Here is a 23,797-nt window from a genome sequence, read left to right on the forward strand (position 1 = left end):
TTACAAAGCACAAAAAGGTATATGAAGACACAACAAACCAAAATTAAGCTCATTGTAACTTCAGTGATGTTAGCAGACTTTAAAACGTGTTACTATAGAAGTTGCCACACATTCGTAAAAATTTCAATTCGCCAAAAAGATACAATAATTCTAAAATTGTATAAGTGATGAACAATTTTAAGATAGTAAATTTGAGTAAATTGGAGTTGTAAAATTCCTAGAAAATACGCATTATTGAAACGTACTTAAGGAAGAAAAATCTTAAATGCCCTATATATATTTTTAAAAATTTTTTCAATGTTTATTTATTTTTGAGAGAGAGAGAGGCAGAGAGAGAGCATGAGCAGGAGGGAGACACAGAATCCGAAGCAGGCTCTAGGCTCTGAGCTGTCAGCACAGAGCCCGACGTGGGGCTCAAACCCACGGCTGTGAGATCATGACCTGAGCCTAAGTTGGACGCTTAACTGACTGAGCCACCCAGGTGTCCCTTAAATGCCCTATATTGATTAAAAGAGTAAATTGATAATGGAAAAATCTTCTCACTCACAAAACACCAGGTCCAGATAGTTTGTAGGTGAATTTCCATCAGATATGAAGGAGCTGATATTCCAATATGACAGAAATGCTTTCAGAAAATAGGAAAAGAAGGTTTACTCTAGCTCACCTTATGAAGGAAAGATTAATCTTGTTACTAAGACTCAGCAAGAGCAATACAAGGACAATTACAGATCATTCTCATTTATGAAATAGATTCAAGAAAATATTAAACAAAACATTAGCAAACAAAACTCCAAAATTAATTTTTCTTGAAATGTCAGATTGGTTCAGCATTAGAAAATTATTTTGACAGATAAATGGAGAAAAATTATGTGATCTTAATAAATGGATAAAAGGAATTTGGTAACATCTATGTTACCATAAATGGATAAAATTTATGTTATCTATGTTACCATAAATGGAAAAATTATGTGATCTTAATAAATGGATAAAAGGAATTAAGCCAACATCTATGGTAAAAGTTCTCAACCAACTAGGAATAGATTCTTTAGCCTAATACAGTGTCCCTACAATGCTTTGATATAAACATAATGATGAAACATTATGTACATTTCCTTTAAAATTGAGAACAAAATAAAAATGTTATCTGCTAACACTATCAATGTATTGGTATTCCTAGCCAATAATATAATATAAGAAAACAAAATGAAAGGTATAAGATTTGGAAAGGAAAAACAAAACTGTATTTATTCTGAGATGATATCATTCATTTTACAGGAAACCAATAGCGTCTACCAATCAGTTATTAATAAGAGAGTTTGCCAGATGTGATATCAAAATGTTAAAGTAAATCTCATTTCTATAGGCTAGCAATAAACAGCAAGTTTTATTTTTTAAAAAGAATCCATTTTACTATAGCAGCTAAAACGGACTGCTTTTATAAGGCATAAATGTAATGAAAAATTGCTCAAAGCCTTTATGAAAAATGCTAACACTTTATAAAACATATTAAAAATTACCTAAATAAACTGAAATTATTAAAGTAAATTTTTAATAGGTAGTAAGATAATATTATAATGAGGTTATTTCTTCCCAGTAGGGTTTTCCTGGCACCTGACAGGTTGCCTTTAAAATTTACAGAGAAGAGCAAAGGGCCACGAATCCCTGAAGACAATCCCACGAATCCCACAAATCCCACAAATCCCTGAAGGCAGGGGTGTGGTGGGGATCATGCCAAATGAAACACTGATACTTAGGATGAAAGACAGTGATCCGGTCAGTGTGGTATTGGCCATGGGGTAGACAACTGTACCTGTAGGACAGAACAGAGAGGCCAGGAACAACCCCAACATGTATGGAAATGATCAACAGCATAACTGCTATTGCAGATTCATAAGGAAAGGAGGGACCGATGGCTCAGAAGTTTTCTAGGGGGACAAATGAAATTGAATCCCTTTTTACATCATGTGCAAAATTCAATTCCAGTTTCTCAAAAAGCAAAATACGGAAAACCAAAGTTAAAAAAAATTGATAAAACTTTATTCTGAGGTAATGATAGATTTTCATGCAGTCATAAGAAATAGTACAGAAACCCCGGGTACCCTTTGTCCCGCTCCCCAATCGTAACATCTTGCCAAACTATCTCACGGTATCACAGCCAGGATAGTAACATCGATACAGTCAAGATACAGACAGCTCCATCTCAAAATCAATCCTACTGCCCTTTACAGCCACACACACTCAGCTCTCCTCGACTGCCATCTCTCTTGCATCTTCTACTGCTAATCTGTTGTCCGCTTCTGGAATTTCATCACTTCAACAATGCTATGTAAATGGAATCATATACTATGTAATCTTCGGAGGATTGGCTTTTTGCACTCAGCTCAATTCCATCAAGATGCATCCAGGCTGTTGGGTGAATCGATAGCTTGTTCCTTTTTATTGCTTAGGAGTATTCCACAACATGGATGTACCACAGTTGGCTTAGTGACCCATCGGTTGAAGGACATCTGTGTTGTTCTCAGTTTGGGGCTATTACAAATAAAGGTGCTATGACCGTTCATGTGCAGGTTTTTGTATGAGCATAACTTTTCATTTATCTGGGATAAATGCTGAGGAGTGCAGCGTCTAGGTTGTACGTAGCTGCAGGTTTAGTTTTTTTAAGGAAACTGTCCAACTGTTTTCTAAAGTGGCTGTACCATTTGACATTCTCCTCAGAAATGTATGCATGATTCATTTTCTGCTTACCAATATTTAATGTACCTTTTTATTTTTAATTTTTTTTTTTTAACATTTTTTATTTATTTTTGGGACAGAGAGAGACAGAGCATGAACGGGGGAGGGGCAGAGAGAGAGGGAGACACAGAATCGGAAACAGGCTCCAGGCTCCGAGCCATCAGCCCAGAGCCTGACGCGGGGCTCGAACTCACGGACCGCGAGATCGTGACCTGGCTGAAGTCGGACGCTTAACCGACTGCGCCACCCAGGCGCCCCTGTACCTTTTTAAAACTTAAGCCATTGGTATTATCTCATTATGCTTTCTAAAAAATTTTTTAATGTTTATTTATCTTTGAGAGAGAGAGACAGAGCAAGAGTGGGGGAGGGCCAGAGAGAGGGGGAGACACAGAATCTGAAGCAGGCGCCAGGCTCTGAGCTATGAGCACAGAGCCCGACACAGGGCTCAAACTCACGAACTGTGGGACCATGACCTGAGCCAAAGTAGGACGTGCAACTTACTGAGCCACTCAGGTGCTCCTCTCATTATGCTTTTAACTTGCATCTCCTTCACGGTTAATGATATTGAACATCTTCTCATGTGCTTATTTGCCATCTGTATATCTTCTTTGGTGAAATGTCTGTTTATGCCTTTTGCTTATTTTCTCCTTGGATTTTTTTTTACTGTTAAGTCATAAGAATTAGACACACACACACACACACACACACACACACACACAATACTAGTCATTTGCCCAATATACTGCTTTAAATATCTCTCCCATTTTGTAGCTTTAATTTCCATCCCTTTAACATGATCTTTGCAGAGCAACATCAAAGATTTTTCCTAAGATTTTAGAGTTTTAAATTATACACTGAAGGCCATGATGCATTTAAGTTAATTTTTGAATAAGGAATGAGATTTAGGTTGAGATTTTTCATTTTTCTTCTGATTGTTCCAGGACTATTTATTTAAGGGGTTGTCATTCCTCCATTGTTTTTGCACCTTTGCCAGAATTATTAGGGCATGTTCGAGTGGATATATTTCTGAGTTCTCTATTCTGTTCCATTACCATAGTTTCTAAGTCGCTGTATACTATATAGCATCTATCTAGTATACCTCAATATCAGGTAGACTAATTCTCTCTCATTTAATTCTTATTTTCAAGGTTGTTTAAGCTATTCTAACGTCTGTGTCTTTCCATATAATTTTTTTTATAAGCTTTTTAAAATATACAAAAAAATCTTTGCTGGGATTTTGGTAAGAATTGCATTAAACCCATAGATAAATTTGAGGAGAATTGACATCTTTACTATGTTGAGTCTTCAAATCCAAGAACGTGATATGCATCCCCACTTATTTAGGCAGTCTTTGATTTCTCTCACGAAAATTTTGTAATTTCTAGCATACAGAGTCCATACCTATTTTGTTACGTTTCTGTCTAAGCATTTCATTTATTTTTAGCAATTGTCGCTGGCATTGTGTTTTCCATTTTGGTTTCCTCATGTCATCATTGGGATACAGAAATGTGATTGCTTTTTGCGTGTTGACCTTTTGCCCTGTGACCTTGAAGAACTCATTTATTAGTTCCAGGAGTATTTTTGAATTTTTTTTTTTTTTTAATGTTTTTTGTTTATTTTTGGGACAGAGAGAGAGACAGAGCATGAACGGGGGAGGGGCAGAGAGAGAGGGAGACACAGAATCGGAAACAGGCTCCAGGCTCTGAGCTGTCAGCCCAGAGCCTGACGCGGGGCTCGAACTCACGGACCGCGAGATCGTGACCTGGCTGAAGTCGGACGCTTAACCGACTGCGCCACCCAGGCGCCCCAAGTATTTTTGTATATTCATGGGAATTTTCTATGCACACAGTCATGTCATCTGTGTGATTTCTTTCTTTTATTCTTCTTCTTTTTATTATATTTCTTTTTATATTTCTTCCTTTTATATTTAGTATTTATTCCATTATTTTTTCCCCTTAAAATCTGTATGCTTTTATGAAGATCATGCCTTTTTTCTAGATTTATTTCCATGGCTAGGACTTCTAGTAATATGCTGAATAAGAATGGTGGCAACAAACATCCTTGCCTTGCTCTCAAAATTAGAGCAAAAGCTTTCAGTTTCTTACCATTAAGTATGATGTTATCTTTAGGATTTTTGTAGACAGTCTTTATCAAGCTAAGGTAATTCCTCTCAATCCTTGACTTGCCGTGAACTTTTATTATAAATGAGCAATGCCTAACATTTTTATGGGAAAATTTAGGAGACTATTTGCATCATCTAGGGTAGGGAAGAATTCTTTAAATATGTCATAAAAGATACAGAACATAAACGGAAAAAAATAAATTCAAGAATGCTGAAATTAAAAACTTCTGTTCATCAAAATACCACAAAATGAGTGAGAAATAAAGCCATAATATTTTCAATTTATGTTCCAGTGAAGGATTCATAACCAGAATACACAAAGAACTCATGAATCAATAAGAAAAGTTAATTAAGCCAATAGAAAAAAATGCAAATGACTTGAACACACATTCATTGAAGAGGAAATAATAAGCAGGGAAAATATATTCAGTCTCCTTAGTAATCAAGGAAATAGAAGTTACAGCTTCAGTAAGATACTATTTCAAAGTGCTTAGATTGGCAAAGCCTTAAAAACACTGATAATATCAAGTTTTGCTACCATTGTAAAACAAATAAAAATATTCACTACTGGTGGGAATTTTTGGTAAATCATTGAGAAAAATAATTTGCCTAACATGAAAGATACATGTACCCTATGTCAGCCTTTGAGCCCTAGGCACGTGCCCTAGAGCAACTGTTGCATGAAGAGATGTGTATGACAGCAGTGTTTGTTGTAGTAAAATAACTGGAAACAGTGTAAGAGCAGAGTGAATTAATACATTATGATGTATTTCTATAATGACATGTTACATTAATGGCCATAATTGGCCCTCAGCCACATACTTCCAAGTGGGTGAGTCACGAAAACAATGTTAAAGAGAAAAAGCAAATCAGAGAAGAAGATATATACACAATTTCATTGCTATAAATCTTACAAATGGGTGAAAACAGGCACTGAATCCTTAGAGATATAAACATATGGGATACAAAGATGGAAAAAAAGGAAGGAAAAAAAACCAGCAGAGTGATTATTTGGGGGACAGAAGAGGGAGGGATTGGGGCAAACTTGGAGTTGTAAACATTCTTTTTTTCATTTTTATTTTTTAATTTTTAAAAAATGTTTGTTTATTTTTGAGAGAGAGACAGACAGACAGAGTGTGAGCCCGGGAGGGGCAGAGAGAGAGGGAGACACTGAATCCTAATCAGGCTCCAAGCTCTCAGCACAGAGCCTGATGCAAGGCTCAAACTCATGAACCACAAGATCATGACGTGAGCTGAAGTCAGATGCTTAACTGACTGAGCCACCCTGGTGCCCCTGAGATGTAAGCATTCTTAAGTTTTTATTAGTACTCATTAAACTATATGTATATGTTATAATACCTCTTTGAATAACAAATATTCATGTTTTTAATTAGAAAAAAGAGGAAAAAAAGCTCGGTCGTGTGCATTAGCACCATAGTAAGTTTGGTTGCAGCCAATTGTTTCAAAAGAAATAAGAAAAACAAAAATGTCATCACTTAAATCTGACCTCCATTATCAAGGAAAAGTTTACTTGTTCATTAGTTTCCATTAATTATGTGTTATTTTTGCATTTTTTGGTTTTCAAAATAGTTGAATTAACTTTTAACATATTAGTTGTGTGTTAGACCTTCAGTTATGTAACTTTTCAAATATTAGTCTTTGCTGTTTTCCTATCAAGTTAAAGCAATGACTGAGTGGACAATGCAATAAATTAGTTCACTCCAGTGCTTTTTTGCTTTCTAAGATATTAGTGCATGTTTTGGAAATGGTTTTCTGAGTTTTCCCTGTAAAGAAGCATGCTATGATTCTGGTGTTCAAGTGTGGTAGATTCACTTCCCACGTATAATGCGCGTATCCACTGTTTCTGCTGAATTCCCACGTCACCCTTTTTGGCTCTCTTCACTGTTAATGACCATGGTCCTCCCGTAGCTCCTCAGCATGGCCTCTGCAGTGCCTTCAGACGTGGGCAAGATAACTAAGGCAGATGCAAGATATTTGGAAAGCTTTAGGAAACTGAGGAAATTGCAAGAAGGCAACACGGGAACTTGGTAACTGAATTCTTAAAAATGAATATATTTTGGGGACCCAGTAACATTTTCATGTCTAGAGAAATCTAGGGATTTGTTAAAAGCTTAAAAGAGACAACAGCCTCCAATCCTGCCCCCCCCCCCATAAAGAAATGAAACCAAAAGGAGGCACTTGCTACTTAGTTCATTCAATTTACGTTGATCTCGGATAATGATGAATAGATGCCATGAATTTTGAGTTCACTGTGTCCAAGGCCCTGTGCTCACAGTTTTGCGCCCATCTCTCACTTAATCCTTACAGACTCTGGAGAAACAGATATTATTGCCACCTTTTTACTGAGGAGGGTTCTGATCCTCAGAGTACTTAAGTGCCTTGCCCAAGGTCACTCGCTGGGTCTGTCCCCTTCAAAATCTGAGCTATGCTGGGGCCAAAATCCTTCCTCTTTTCACGGCCTTTGTATCTGTGGTAGCCTTGGCTAGCTACAAGGGAGCTTCAGTTTATTAACTAATTGGGCTATATGGTGCCAAGCAATCCGTTGGGCTGATTTTCTTGCCCCAGTGAATTGACTAATTTATTTTACAGAATTGACTACATCAGCTAGTTATTTTAATGGTAAATCAAATTATGCTGGTCTTTTTTTTTTTTTTTTTTCTTTCTCTTACTAAGTCTCCAACTGGCAAAGTGTTTAGGGTCAGAGGCACCTTAATTATCATCCAAAGTCAACCATTTATTAGCTGTGAAACCTTGGGCAAGTTCTCAACCTTTCTAGGCTTCCATCACTTTATCAGTAGAAATGCAGATGAGAGTAATTCCTACGGGGTTTAGTTCATGAGAGGATTAAATGGAGACAACTCTTTCCCTTCTAACACAATGACTGACCCTTAAAAGTATTGTTGAGCAATAGCTTCTGTAATTATATATATCCTTGCAATTGTTAACCTAATGTTTTATCTCTGTATTATCTTTGTGTTGGGACTTCCATTAAACTCCTTGATCTATGTCCTTTAGCTTCGTTCCAAGGTAGATAAAGTTACTTGTTACTTATTAGATTTTGCTCCTTCATTTGAAGCTTAAACTGTTATAAAAATCGGCTCAAGTCTCTTATTCCCAACCCTGTCTTCTAATTATAGGCACTTTGAATGCATGTTCATTCATCTTTTTACTGCCAACCCCTTGCTATCATTCAGTACATGGGTGCTCTATGATGTTTGTTAAACTGAATGACTGGCCATTTCTCTATTCATCGTCCGTTCTCTGTTGAGCATCACTGTTAATGTCATGGACGGTATCATATTGATTTTTAATATGGTCTTTACACATATCGTTTGTGTATGTCATTTAATGCCGCCATTCTGTCAGTCTCTTTTCATCTGAATATGCCTTGTTAGTTCTACTCTTGACCTAGATCTCTTGCTTTTCTTAGAGGTTTTCACCACCTAGATAGGGGGGAATTGATTTTTTATTTTTTGCATTGTTTTCCTGTTAGTGCTATATCACAGACCTGTTCTGCCATTCCTGCCGTAGGACTTTATCAAAAGACTTTCTTACTTTAACTTACACTCGTATTTCACTTCAAGGTATACATTTTACTCCCCCCCTTCCCCCCATCATTAATACATTACCATTTGACTCTGTCATTAGCCTGTCAATCTCTGAAACTCTTGAAGAAGAAAGAAAGACCTTATTTTAAATAGGCCCGATTCTTTGCTAAAGAGGTTAGTACACTCTCTACAATTCTATTCTTGTCAGGAATAGGCTTTTGCAATTATAAGGAAAAGAAATGATATTTAGAAGAGCTACCCAACCATGAAGATCTAGGGAGGATAAAATAAGTGAAAGAAGGATGAAATCCACTATAAAGTTCTAGGGAAGCTTCCTTGCCTCATTCAAAAATAATGAAATAGATACCCCCAGGTGCCCTGGATGGCCAGACTGAGGCTCCAGGCGTGACATTTCCTTGAGAGAAAATGGTATTGGAGGTCCCTAAAGCTGAGGTTCCCCCATTCCATTGTTAGTGGTCAGAAAATGAAATGTTTTATATTTTTAAAATTTTTTTAAACATTTATTTATTATTGAGAGACAGAGAGACAGAGCATGATCATGGGAGGTGCAGAGAGGGGGAGACACCGAATCTGAAGCAAGCTCCAGGTTCTGTCAGCACAGAGTGGTGACACAGAGTGGTGACTCCCAATGGGGAGTGGGGGGGGGGGGGCTCGAACTCACAAACTGAGAGATCATGACCTGAGCCGAAGTCGGACGCTTAACCGACTGAGCCACCCAGGCGCCCCATGAAAATGAAACACTTTAAATCTGAATTTCTAGGTTGAGGTAATAGAGGCTGGGGTGATGAGGCTGGGTGAGAAAAAGGAACGGGGAACATTTAGTAACCGTTCCCAAAGAAGCATTCTACAAATGTTAGTAAGCGCCAGGTCCTCCGTTTCCAGTGAAGTTAGGGAGAGACAATACGCTTGAAGTGCAGCAGGAGAGATTTATGCTAAAATTCAGACAGCCTGCCTGCGTTCTGAGGTTCTCGAATATGTTACTAAGCAGAGCAGGACTTGCCCCACAAACAAGGCTGGAGAGTTTTCCAAGATTCCGAGTCATTAGGCAGGGTTTCCAGGGACAGCAGTGCCACGGCCTCGATTGTTCCCCGAGATAATCTGACCTGATTCGCAGAAGAAAGCCTATGGAATTGTATTGACTCCAAACTTTACCTAAAAAGGGGGATAGCAACCAAGCAGTGGAATAGGTCAGATCTTTCTGAAGATGGGGGCTCAGACTAGCCCATTTATTTCATAATTGTACAAATGCCGTAGCAGATGAAAAACCGCAGTTAACCTTCCTGAGCCAAACATGAGAAGAATTTATATTTCTGCTTAAAACTGAAGGACTTTCAATGCAAAGGAACTGGTAAGGCTGGATTTCAAAGTTTCATGTTGGGAATATCATACACAGACCGTAATGAGGGTAGAGGCGAAGGAAGCACATTCTTTAAGCTGCTTCCATGAAAAACTTCAATCAACTGCTAGCTTTTGCTTTGCAGATCTGTGACATATGTCCCTTGACCTTTACCAACTACCCTTTCACGTTTGACACTTAACGTTTCCTACATGATTAAAATTCAGCGTTAATTAATTTCAACAATATCAGTTAAGTTATATTTAGCCGAGAACACTCACTTTTGTCTTCTGTGAGTAGCATTGCAGTGTTATTACAAAGAGGTAGTCACGAGGGCAACAGATACGAGAAGAGAAGAATGATTCAGTGTGCAGATAATTGTTTCGAGTGAAATTTAGCTTGGTATTTTTGTTCCTGTCCTCAGTAGAACTGAGATTTAGCACCTCGCCTTGGCATTTAGCCCCCACCCCCACACAGGAGGAGGCTGTGCTGGGCGGGTGCTGAGAACGAGCCACACCAGAGTTAAATTATAGCTCAGTTCTAACACTGGCAAGAATTTTCTCTGGCCAGCTCTTGGGTGCAAAGCTGGTGATTCCAAAAGAGAGGCAAGGCATCCCTAGAAAGGATCTCCATATGGTGTGGCATCACCCTCACTGAGGGAGGTTGACACGGTTGTTTAAAGAGCATCACCCCAAAGGTGGTGACCATTCCCAAAGAAATCGGTGGAAGCCAGAATATTTAGACACAGCAGAGTTCTACTTCTAACCTTTAAATGTCACCTATAGGGTTGTCTTATTGGTGGGTTATTCTGCAATGTGACCAAAAAGCTCACAGGAAATGGAGAGAGCCTAAGAAATGTGACCTCTTTCCCTGAGTTTTACATTTTTATTAGTTTATTTATTCCATGCTCTTTTAACTCTGGGAAAAGACTAGGATAAGGATATGGATATGCAAATCTTGCTTTTACCTGAAGCTCAAAATGCTATAGAGCCATTACAACTGCTGCTTTTGGGGATGTTAGCATGAAATCATGGTCTGCAAGTTTACTGTGCCACTGAAACCCTTGCCCTTTAGATCCATGTACAAAACAGGAAGAGAGAAGCTCTCCATTTGGTAGATAGTACAGATAGAGCACAATTCATATGTGACTCACCCATATATGTCTCACTGAACAGTCAGTAATAATAATAGTAAATTGAATTTTGGGGTTCTTTAGACAGTAGCTATTAAAAACAATTAAACAAAGGAAAACAACTTTGTAGAATTTTCATTTGTGTATGACCAAATGTTTTGCCTCCCAGAATTCAACTTTTGTAGTCTAGAATCTAGTTCCATACCCTTGTCTCATCCTTTACCTATGAGGGCACTTGATCCCTGGCAGATTCTGTGTTCCTGCCCACCCCATAGGAAAAATGAAAGCCAAGGATGTAGGTAGCTCTTTTCCAGTAGTCAAGCAATTCAACATCAAGCCACATTTCTTCTGCTTGTGTCCCTAATAGAATGTCCCTGTCCTAGTAATTGGCCTTGAGTCTGAACCTGAGGCCAAGTCTAGGTAGGTCAGGACCTACCTAGCTTGGAGGTCCAAGCTATTTGGACCACCAAATACCTATCGTGGTCCTAGTGCATGGGAACCTAACCAGCCCTTCAGGACAGGGTCTATGTTTTGTTTTGTTTGCTCAATTTCCTCCCTGCCAGCTCCCCACTGACTCCCAGTTCTGAGATCTTGTCTTATAATAATGGTCTTATTACCACCAAAAACCTCTCTGGTTCCAATCTCCAGCTCAAGCCTCTGACATGAGTCCACTCTGGGCTCCCGGTCAGCTGGCCCTGCCTATTACTGGTCACAGCAGCCCTGAATATGTCTACTTCCAGCAGTCACTGAGCCTTCTGGTTATTCTGATTCACCTTTCAAACTGGACTGACTCCCACACCTTCCACTGAATAAATTGCTAGGAGCTCATGTACCATCCCCATGGGCTCCTCAGTTCCTGGTCCTGGTTCTTCCTCCCATTCTGTCCTTCTGCAGTTGACTTTGGCCATGGCCTGTGATGAAGTAATGCCAGAAGAGGCAGAGCTTCAGTATTTAGAGGATCAAACACAGATGAAAAGGGGAAAATCATACTGTATATTTAGGAGCAAATAGCATTTTTAAGAGTGGGAAGACTTTATAAAAAAAAATGTAGTGCCTTCTAAATCTTCTTGGCATCACTTGGTTTAATATAAGATGGAAACATTTTTGTTTCAAATATTTACTTCCAAATTAAAATTCCAAACTTGAAAATTCTGTGTTTTGCAATGTTTCTTTGGTGGGCCAAATAGGGGGCTTTTCAAACTCCTTGAGATTAAGTAATTTTATTTTGTAATTTAGTTTTCTGTCTGTTTTTACATTTGAAGGTGTTACACAATGGCCTCATTATGGAGATGAAGCATCCGACCGTGGGGAAGATCTCAGTCCCAGGTTTGAAAACTTTGGTTATTTTCCTCAATACCTTCCTTCATTAATTATTCCCTGTGCTGATCCCTGCAGGTAGCTGGTGATTCCCCAAACAGTTTGTCAAGACATTATCCAACTTCTTCATTTGGATGAAAGGGAAACCTTAGAATCTTACCCACAAGCACATATACCTAGGCTACGGACTTGTGTCTTCGTTTTAACGAATATCTGATTGCCCTGGTAACCAAAATTGCTCATATTATCTGACTCCATTTTATGTAATCACATGCTCACAAAAATACACAATGTAACTGCCGAAGATAGACAACAATAGATGTGGCAGCTATTCTGAAATTGCACATGGTTCATAGGTGAATGGGAAGGTAAGCCAGGCACAATGGAACTGGCATCCAGGGAAGGCTAGTGGCTGCTCAGACCAGGACATTTTTTTTCCTGAACTATGATTTACGGTGAGGATCTCAGCTTTGTAGATAAGGAAACAAAATATTTTCACTTAACTCAAAATACATTGAATTTTTCTAAGTTGACTCATACCAAACAAACTCACTAAGACATTTTGGTCCGAGCCAAAATGCCAACTTTTTCACTTCCGGGAGAGAGTTCTCTTTCCAGCAGCCAGAAGCCTCAGAGCATCCAAACTGTAGTGAGAGCTCATGACCAGCTTGCTACCCCGACAAATCTCACTTCTCTAACAACCATAATGTTACTGTTCCTTAGCTCAGTTGTCTCTACTTGGGGCACTGCTGGGAAAACACACCATGTTCTTGTTCCTCAGGTCCCTCTTTTATAGACTATATATAAACCATACACTTATTTTTGTCTTTTCTTCTGACAGAGGATAATGAAATTAGGATACAACTTTGGTCATTGTTTACTTGAAGCTCAGTGCTGGTTACCTTGCTTGAAATTTGGGCATTCCCCAAACCCCTCACTCACCTGAGTCAAAACAGCATAGAGGGGTGCCTGGGTGGTTCAGTCAGTTAAGTGTCCAACTTTGGCTCAGGTCATGATCTCCCAGTTTGTTAAGTTCTAGCCTCACATCAGACTCTCTGCTGTCAGCACAGAGCCTGCTTTGGATCCTCTGTCCCCCGTCTCTGCCCCTCCCCCATGCTCGCTCGCTATCTCTCTCTCTCTCTCAAAATAAATAAACAGCATAGAATATTTACTTCTCTAGGTATCAGATGGCACTTATTGAATAACTGCTATTGTTAGGTATTATGTAGCTATAATCTAATTTCAAGATTCAGGATCAGCTTGATAACAAAGTCCCAGAACAGATCAGATCATGACCATTGGTGCAAGAAGGAAAAGAAGAGGAAAGTGGGATGATAAAGTAAGTTGAAAGAGAAAATTCTTATGTACAGGAGTATAAGGACCACTGTCTGGGAATTAAGGAAGGTAACTAAGAGAGAGAGAGAGAGCAGGTGTAAGCATGTCAGAGACTGGAACCACATGTGAACAGGGAAATGCTATGAGATGTAGACAGGTGGTGGAGGAAAAAGAAAAGAATTATCATAAAAGCTAAGACAGTCACTTGTTGACTCATATTATTGAGCATACTCCATATACACATTCCATGGGCAATGCTTTGGGTCCTGGGAATGTAAAAATAAACCAGACCTGACCACATGAAGCTCAAACTCAATGGAGAGTCAGGTAATAAAAGCAACCAACAAATGTTCTGGTAAGGGTTAAGTCACGATAAGTGCAAAAAAAAAAAAAAAAAAAAAAAGAAAGAAAGAAAGGACAGACCATGTATTGTCGTAGAGAATAATGGAGGCAGATGGGACTTACATTAGTTTGAGTGATCAGAGAAAGCCTGGTCACCTATCAATGGAGAATTGAAGGATAATAAGAAGTTGACATTTGAAGAGTAGGGGAACGGTATTCCAAGCAGAGGGACCAGCATGTGAGAAGACTCTGAGTTGGGAAAGAGCAGGGTGTATTTTAAGCCAATAAGAAAGGTGAGGTAAGGAGTGGGAAGTCAGACTGCAGAGAGAGGCAGAGCCGGGACACCCTGCCAGATGTGGTTTTACTCTAATTTGATGCAGGGGAGTGAAATGGCACAATTTATAACTAAAAGCAGGCAGTCACGTTTGGAAGTTGTTACGGTACTTCAGGTGATTCTGTCTTAAGTTAGGGTCATGGCAATAGCAGTGAAGAGTGGGGGTGGTCAAAAAAATTTAATCAGTGTTTTCAGTGTGAGGAGATCTTAAAAAATATTTTCTCTAATATTTTTTATTTTTTTATTTTTGCTTTTTAAATGTTTACTTATTTATTTATCTTGGGGGGGGGGTGCAGAGAAAGAGGGAGAGATAGAATCCCAAGCAGTTCCATGCTATCAGCACAGAGCCTGACAGGGGGCTTGATCTCATGAACCGTGAGATAATGACCTGAGCTGAAATCAAGGGTCTGACACTTAATTGACTGAAGCACCTAAGTGCCCCTATCCAGCAGTTTTTAATTTTAATTTTTAAAACAGTGGAACTGAGTTCCAACTGAAACCTCAATATCTAAAATATATTAAAGCAGAGTTCTGCTGGTTGAGAGGTTAGTACTCTAACTGTTAAGCTTTCTCCCACTGCTTCCATCAGGCTGTCTCCTCCAAACACCTGCTTGGAACCATGGGATCTAAAGAACATTCAAGAACCTCTGATGAAACTTTATTCTACAAGTTTACAGATGAGATCATAGTCATTAATATCCTCAATACATGGGAGGAAAGGGTAAACATTTGAAAGTTAATTATAGTTGTTGGTATAGGAGGGAGAAAAGTAAGTCAGTGGTCAACCTACAATGAAGTTATTGGTTCTGGCACTCTCTCAATCAATCAGATGTGAATTTGTTGGCTTTCCTGGCAAATGAATGAACATCAATCTTGGGGAGAGAGAAATATTTTTTTTAGATTCCTAAGGAAAAAGCATACCCTTTTTGCTCATTTTATTTTTAATTTTTATTTATTTATTATTTTTTAATGTTTATTTTTTGAGAGAGAGAGAGAGGAAGAGAGAGAGCACAAGCAGGGGAGGGTCAGAGAAAGAGGGAGGCACAGAATCTGAAGCAGGCTCCAGGCTTTGAGCTGTCAGCACTGAGCCCCATGTAGGGCTGAATTCATGAACCGTGAGATCATGACCTGAGCAGAAGATGGACACTTAACTGACTGTGCCACCCAGGTGCCCCCCTTTTTGCTCATTTTAATTTATAAGTGTATCACTTAGCTACTGTGATGATAATGCTGTGTAACAAATAACCACAAAAATCTCAGTTCCATTCAAACATAAGCATTTATTTATTCCACACAAGTAGACCAGGTAGGGGTAGCCAAGCTGGACTTGCCTGGGTGACTTTGCTTTTGGGTGCAGGTCTGGCCAAGCATGGCTCCTCACTATCACATGGGCTCAGCTCTGCCCCACATTGTATCTCTCACATTCTTCACATGGCAATGGCAGGAAAATAAGAAGGCAAACAGAAACCACAAGGCCACAGAAGAACCGATGCATAACTAGCAGACCCTTCTGTCGGCATTCCATTGGCCAAAGCAAGTTTTAGGCTGTGTTCCAAGGAGTGGAGGAATGTTTCTCTCTTTTTAAGAGAAATTGCAGAGTTACATGGAAGCCTGGGCAAAGAGGGGTAAATAATTGAGGCCAAAAATTCAATTTACCACAATACGATTCTCAGATCTTCAGCTCTTTTGTTTTTATCTGTTATTTTTATCTTTATTTCCCTTTGGAAAATACTATTTTTGTTTCTTTAATTTCTGTTGAGTTCAGGCATATTTTTGGTATATCTACTTTATTGACTTACCTTGTATCCGTTCTATAAGATTATCAGTATAAGAAATCTCAGATTTCTGGTGAAATGGATATGTTTAGGTTATTTTTGGAATTAGCATCTGAGCATCTCTTGAGAGCAGCACATTTGGACCACCCGTGAAAGAGGAGAGACAATTCTGCTTATGGATGTCAAAAAAGAAGTTGCTGTTGTATTTCCTAACTCACTGTATCCTACTGCAAGGCCACTCAGACAGGGTAAGAGGTATTAAATGTAAAGGGAATTTATAAGTAAATAATTACATTTTTTCCTGTGGATTTCCCCTTTCACTGATTGTATTTACCTATGATAGTTCTGCCTTTCTTTGTAAAGGATGTCCCCATTGGACAAGTTTTAGGCTATAGTTTGAATGCTGCAGAAACACCTCTAATTCTCCCACAATGCCTCAATGAGGTGAATCTGCCAAAACAGGAAACCCAGAGTGGAGTTAAAAGTGATATTATGCGGGGCGCCTGGGTGGCGCAGTTGGTTAAGCGTCCGACTTCAGCCAGGTCACGATCTCGCGGTCCGTGAGTTCGAGCCCCGCGTCAGGCTCTGGGCTGATGGCTCGGAGCCTGGAGCCTGTTTCTGATTCTGTGTCTCCCTCTCTCTCTGCCCCTCCCCCGTTCATGCTCTGTCTCTCTCTGTCCCCCCCCCAAAAAAAAAAAGTTGAAAAAAAAAAAAAGTGATATTATGCTACATTGTGTTCTAGTTGGCTAGTGGAGACATGTTTTTGAATTCATTAAATGCAGTTTATATATTTATATATGTATCTTTACATTTCCAATAAAAATCCTTATTAACATTACCTAAAACTACCTATTTAAATTTCCTTTAATATTAAGGAATTTCTTGTGACCTTTACTGAATTTTCTATACAATGCACTAATTTGAAAAGTTTTCTTAGTTCTAGAAATATGTCTCTTGAAGAACAGCAGTAATTCTTTAAAAAAAATTTTTTTTTAAATTTTATTTAAATCCAAGTTAGTTAACATATAGTGTAATAATGGTTTTAGGAATAGAATTTAGTGATTCATCACTTACATAGAACATCCAGTGCTCATCCCCACAAGTGCCCTTCTTGACGCCCACCACCCATTTAGCCCATCCCCCCCCACTTCCCCTCCACCAATCCTCAGTTTGTTCTCTGTATTTAAGAGTTTTTTATGGTTTGTCTTCCTCTCTGTTTTTATCTTATTTTTCCTTCCTTTCCCCTAGGTCCATTGTTTTGTTTCTTAAATTCCACATGTGAGTGAAATCATATGATATTTATCTTTTTCTGACTGACTTATTTCACTTAGCACAAAACATTCAAGTTCTATCCACATTGTTGCAAATGACAAGATTTCATTCTTTTTGATCCCCAAGTAATGTTCCATTGTGTGTGTGCATATATATATATATATATTACATCTTCCTTATCCATTCGTCACTCAATGGACATTTGGGCTCTTTCCATACTTTGGCTATTGTCAATAGTGATGCTATGAACATTGGGGTGCATGTGCCCCTTCAAATTTTGTATCCTTTGGATAAATACCTAGTAGTGCAATTGCTGGGTTGTAAGGTAGTTCTATTTTTAATTTTTGAGGAACCTCCATACTGTTTTCTAGAGTGGCTGCACCAGTTTGCATTCCCACCAGCAGTGCAAAAGAGTTCCCTTTTATCCACATCCCTGGCAACATCTGTTGTTTCTTGAGTTGTTAATTTTAGCTACTGACAGGTGTGAGGTTGTGTTTTTGATTTGTATTTCCCTGATGATAAGTGATGTTGAGCATCTTTTCATGTGTCTGTTAGCTATCTGAATATCTTCTTTGGAAAAGTGTCTGTTCATGTCTTTTGCCCATTTCTTTACTGGATTATTTATTTTTTTGGGGTGGTAAGTTTCATAAGTTCTTTATAGATTTTGGATACTAACCCTTTATCCAATATGTCACTTACAAATATCTTCTCCCATTCCATCTATTGCATTTTAGTTTTGCTGACTTTTTTTTTTCCCATGGGGAAATTTTTATCTTGATGATGTCCCAATAGTTCATTTTTGCTTTTGTTTCCTTGGCCTCCACAGACATGTCTAGTAAGAAGTTTCTCTGTCCGAGGTCAAAGAGGTCAGCAATAATTCTTATACAATATTTATTGCACCATTTTTAGAGATGATAAATCCACACCATTCCCTTAGGTGCTCAGTTTAGAGCTCTCATATAGGATACTAATTGATCAATACCTTAAAGGTCTTGGTCAATCAATTTTAATATTCTTTTAACAAGGATAGGAAATTATTAACCTCTTCAAAATTTCTTTTAGCTACTTAAATAATTATTGTAAGTACTTAATACATTGTTTCAATATTTGTAATCATTATTGATACTAAAGTGAGTAGTATGATCTAAACTATTCCTTTTATTAGTTTGTATCTGTTGCAACATACTCCCTTTTCATATCATTTCCCACTACCTCCAATCTATAGTCAATAATTAAGAAAGAAATTTCATTTGTGTGGATACATGTCTTTGAAAACATATGAACTAATTAATGTTCATGAACTATCTGTAAGTATGAGTCGTAGTTAAGCTCATACCATTGTTCTTTATTTCATATATTGTTCATTAAACTACTCTCTCATTTGAGCTTTAAAGCCTATTTGACAGTTTTAAAAGTGGAAAGAGACTAAGAAAAATTAATTCTTAGTGGGGATATAAATGACAAAATGCATCCTCTCTCTCTTTGCCAGGCTTAAATATTCTGGTATTCCAAGAGTCCCCAGGAGGGCAACGTTCATTAGTCACAGGTCACCATTAGTTTAATGACGGAGGTATCAGCACAGTGAGCACAATGTACTAATATGCTCATAATTAACTAATGTAACCTGAGAACTGAGTTGAGTAGTAAAATCTCAAACACACAAACTTCACTCTATGGTCTTCTATTGGCTAGATGAAGCTCTGGTAATAGAGCTGTGCCCAGGTCAGGCTCAGTCACTCAGGAGGCTTACACTTCACCAGGGAGGGCTTATTGGACTAGAAGGAAAAGGGGGACCAGAATTTCCATGGAGAACCTGAGGCCACAGCAGGGTGCTGGGAGAGCACAGACCAGGGAGACCTCATCTAATGTGTGGCATCAGGGGAGGCTTCCCTAAGAAGTGAAATGTACAGACACACAAAAAATGGCCAACTGTCAGTTGGCAAATCTGGTGTGGGCTGTGGGGGCCTTCAGGAGGCCATGCTGGTGTACAGGAGGAGCTGAGGAAGGGCTCAAAGGGACTAAGTGAGAGGGGCAGGTTCACAGTCACCCTGACGAGGTAGGCAGAGGCAGGAAGAATAAGACCTAACACAGAACTAATGACCAAACTAAAAACAAATCAGAATGTAAAGGAGATCTATGCCAAGGTCTCTGAGGTCATTAGTATCTGGAGAAGGGATCTGGAAGAGGAGCTCAGGTAGAAGCCTCAACCTGGTTTGGCAGATGTTCTCACTGACTGCTTTTAGGTATAATTTCTAGAAACCTTCTAACTCCATTGGAGATTTTTGTAAAACTCATAATGTCCTGAGGTTTAAACTATGAAACTGATAGCAGTTTGTATGTAATTGCTAAATTAAAAAGTAAGTTAAAGTTCACACCACAACATTTCATCAAAAAGAGATTGGCCATTATATAAACATCACCTTATTTGTGACTGTAGTGGAAAGATATTCCACTGGTTATCACATTCCAAAGGACTGCCCGTTTCCACGACGCCATTTGTCATTTGCATCTTGTAATTCTGCTGCCCATTGGCCTTTTAGCCAGAGTGGAACATGCTGTCCTCCATGGTCTATGTAGGTGCCAAATCACCTTGGTTTTGAGTTCCAAACTTCAAAGGCTGTCACTGAAATAGAGTTTGATGTGTAACTCTAAACTTTCTCACCATAACCATTTACAGATACTTCCCTGTGTGTACTGCAATTGTCCGATTCCAGTAGCACTTCTGGGAAGTATTTTAATGGGGAGTGTGTCAGTGCTGTTAAAGGGAAGTAGTCTTCTGTGCCTGTGAAGCGATTTTATTATTTATTTATTTATTTACTTATTTATTTTAAATGTGTTATTTTTTAAATATAATTTATTGTCAAATTGGTTTCCATACAACACCCAGTGCTCATCCCAACAAGTGCCCTCCTCAGTGCCCATCACCTACATTTCCCTCTTCCCCTTCCCCCATCAGCCTTCCGTTTAAGTGTCCATCAACTGATGAATGGATCAAGAAGATGTGAAATGATTTTAAATTGAATTACCCTTGCCTGCTTGTACCCTGATCTGTGTTTTTCAGCAAGCAGCTCTAAGTTCTTTCATTTTATTTTTTTAAGTTTATTTATTTATTTTGAGAGAGAGCAAGAGAGCAAATGAGCCTGAGCAGGGGAGGGGCAGAGAGAGAGAGAGAGAGAGAGAGAGAGAGAGAGAGAGAATCCCAAGCAGCATCCACACTGTCAGCACAGAACCCAATGTGGGGCTTGAACTCATGAACCGTGAGGTCATGTCCTGAGCTAAAATCAAGAGTCAGATGCTTAATTGACTGAGCCACCCAGACACTTCTTTAAGTTCTTTTAAATAAAACTTTTGTTAAGTCTTTTCCCCATAATATTTTAACATTTGTATTTGGACTCTGCAACAGTTTTTAACTAGTCAGTGTTGGGGCAGGAAGGACAATCACTGCTGTGAGTTAATGGAGCTCAAACCAACTTATTGGAATATTGATGTCTGGATTTTATAGTGAAATTTGAAAAAGTTGAATGTACTTCTGTGATTACCTGACATTTTTTTTTATTTCTTTAAAAAAATTTTTTTAAACATTTATTTATTTTTGAGAGACAGAGTGAAAGCAGGAGAGGGGCAGAGACAAAAGGAGACACAGAACCAAAAACAGACTCAAGACTCCACACTGTCAGCACAGAACCCCACAGGGGCTTGAACCCACAAACCATGAGATCATGACCTGAGCTGAAAAGTCAGATACTTAACTGACTGAGATACCCAGGTGCCCCTATTTTTTAATTTCTGAATGTTTTGCAAGACTTTTTATAAATGATGAACATCTTTCTTTTGTAAGCTTCTGGAGGACAAAAATATCATTTGAAATCAAACCAGCACCCTCTATACCAACTAAATAATTAATAGACATTTTCTGGGTGATGATTAGAATAAAAAACTATTAGGTGAAAAATAATTAAAAACATGATTTGTGACAATTTTAAGCAGTATGGATTTTTTATGAACAGATGGACTATTCATGAACAGAATAACGTGGAAGTTATCTGAAAGAGATTTATTGTACATTTTTAGTTTGTTTCCAGTTTGAAGTACACACTTTACATGGAGTGACCACCTAGTCTCTTGTATCGTCACCAGTCTTCCTCCGCTAAGCTTTCATGTCGTCCTCGTGCTTTTAGCTGTTTTATTCCCTTTAGATAGAAACTTAGATAGTGTCTCTGAAATCACATACCCTCAAAGTGCAGTTACATTTCTACAATCGTTTACAGCAATGGACAAAGTTGTCACAGATCTCACCAGGGAGAAAGAAAAATTAAGAGGAACCAAAGTTTCAGCTTGTATCCCTCCATAAAGTTTAAAAATGTCGGTGCTCGTAAGGAATCCTATGTAAAGCCAATCTGAGAGTGGAAGGTGAGATAAGTTATTTCTTCCAGGTAGAAAAATCTTTCAGATGACAACAGGAAGAGTGTGTAAAGTTTTCATGTTGTGTGTAGTACTCAATCTATCTTCTAGAAAGAGCATACTCCTTCGGGGACCAGGTTAAGCTGTAAAGAGAGGAAACAGATGAAAGCAAGGTTCTACAGGCTGTCAACAGAATGAGAGAAAGCTGGCAGGGAAATGAATTTTCAAATAGACTAGCCATGGTACTTCCCAAAGTCCTCAATTATTTTTAACTTTATTAAACCCTTAACCCATGGCAATGTACTGAGAGTTAAATAAATCAGTGTATTCCCAGGTGATTTGACATTGAGTGCCTGCAGCCTTCTCTGGCAGTCCTGTTACAATGAGGCAGGGCCGTAGACATTGTTATCCTTTAGTGAGAAATGAATAGCACAGTGACTTCCCTTCCTAGGAGAGCAGGGAGGAAGCAGAGGAGGAGTGAATCGCATCTCCAGGAATGTCTTTCCATAAGGAACTGGAGAAGCCCTAAGAGCCAAGTTACTGTCGCTGATATGACTTAGGGATCTCCATCAACTATGCTTATCTGTGCCATGAGGAAGAAATATTTTGTGAGAGCTGGGCTTTCATGCTCAGGGAATTCATGTTCCTGTTAGTAGGGACTGGGAAAATGGCCAAGATCTCAGTTGTTCCTCTTCAACCTGTCCTCATCAATCTCAGCACTGAGATAAGTGAATCTGTCTAGTAGACAATAAACTCTTGTTGCAAGTCAGTCCTACGTTATCAATAAAGTTCTGGGGCGCAGAGTTGTTTTCACTATTAGAAAGTGACATGTAGGCTGAAGACTTTTCCTGGGTGAATATTTAATTGGAGGTGTTTTCTCCAACTATCACTCTGCAGAATGATCCTTGAGGTTAGGGGTGTTTGAAATCATCTGAGAAGACCACTGAATGTTGAACAAAATCTAGAAATCCAAACCAAACAAAATAAAAACAAATGGCTACACGAAGAGTGGAAGTTTCAGGGATGGTTAAGCATTTTTGGTTATTTTGTCCTAAAAGGTGGATGGATTAGATGTCTTCTGGGATCCGTGCTAGAGTCCTTGCTGCCCTAGTAGCAGCCAACTTACATTGGGTACCCAGAGAAGTCTTTTTCTGGATCAAATTTAAATACACACTTTCTGATGGGTCTTTAGAGGATAAATTAATTAAATGTAATTAGGCATGTACATTGGCTGGAGAAGTAAAATCAGATGCCATCTAATAGCTAAGTACAAAAAAAGTTAAAATAATCTTTCAGTTTAGACTTCTGTGTTATAGAGTTACCTTGGATAGTCAAGAAGTGACACTACTTTTGCCTCCAAGTGGGCTTCAGCCTAGAGTGAATTGCTTGGCTTCATTGCCAGGTTCATTCATGGCTGGAGAGCCAGTCCTCTCTGAGAGAGAAATGGCTTTGCTCTCCTCTAGCGCTCCCAGGTAGGAACTCTTTGGTTCATGAAGAGGTGACAGTCGGGCTGAATCCAAGAAAGTTGTTTTCTTTAAATATGCTTCCTTAATGCCAAGATACATTCCTGTTAAGACTTAGCCAGAGAAAACATCGGAGTAAGCCATCTTTTTGTTTAAAAGGATGATAGTTTAATTTTGACTAGGCCTACAGTGTTATGTTAATATTAATGAGAAGTATTGGTGGAGGTGAAGAAATGGTAGTAAAGGGTTAGATAAGAGCCTCCAGCCATCTTAACACAACCAATAGGTCATGGGCAATATCCCATGTATCACATCACCTCCAAACCATAAGGATTTACTTGGCTTTGAGCTGGGTGCTTGGGGTTCATTGCTCATCTCTTTCTCTGTAAGAGTGATGCTATCTTTTGTGTGTGAATTATGTATCAGCTTCTATGGAACCAAATTTCCTTGTTGTCGTGTCTTTATCTGCTATGGCATCACTAGTCAGCGTGTCTCTGGGCTCATCCTTTGAGCCCAGAAGGGGCATAGAGGGGGAGGGATGAGGCACTTTGAAGTGCTCCCCTAGCTTGTCCTTCATCAGAATATCATATAAGGTGCAGTGGGCTCTTGGAATGGCCCTACAATTAGTCTAACCCACTCAGAACC

At 38.8% G+C, this 23,797-nt stretch overlaps 1 protein-coding gene across 2 annotated transcripts in view; it reads left to right on the plus strand.

Moving 5' to 3' along the window:
• SUGCT (succinyl-CoA:glutarate-CoA transferase) overlaps positions 1-23,797 on the plus strand; it is a 758,031-nt gene that overhangs the window by 643,851 nt on the left and 90,383 nt on the right. For both annotated transcript variants that reach the window (XM_058725465.1, XM_058725466.1), the window contains one exon: positions 12,176-12,239. In XM_058725465.1, the coding sequence (XP_058581448.1) occupies positions 12,176-12,239 (64 nt within the window). The remainder of the gene's footprint in view (positions 1-12,175; positions 12,240-23,797) is intronic.

This window comes from Neofelis nebulosa, chromosome 4 (genome assembly GCF_028018385.1).
Source record: "Neofelis nebulosa isolate mNeoNeb1 chromosome 4, mNeoNeb1.pri, whole genome shotgun sequence".
Lineage (NCBI taxonomy): Eukaryota > Metazoa > Chordata > Mammalia > Carnivora > Felidae > Neofelis > Neofelis nebulosa.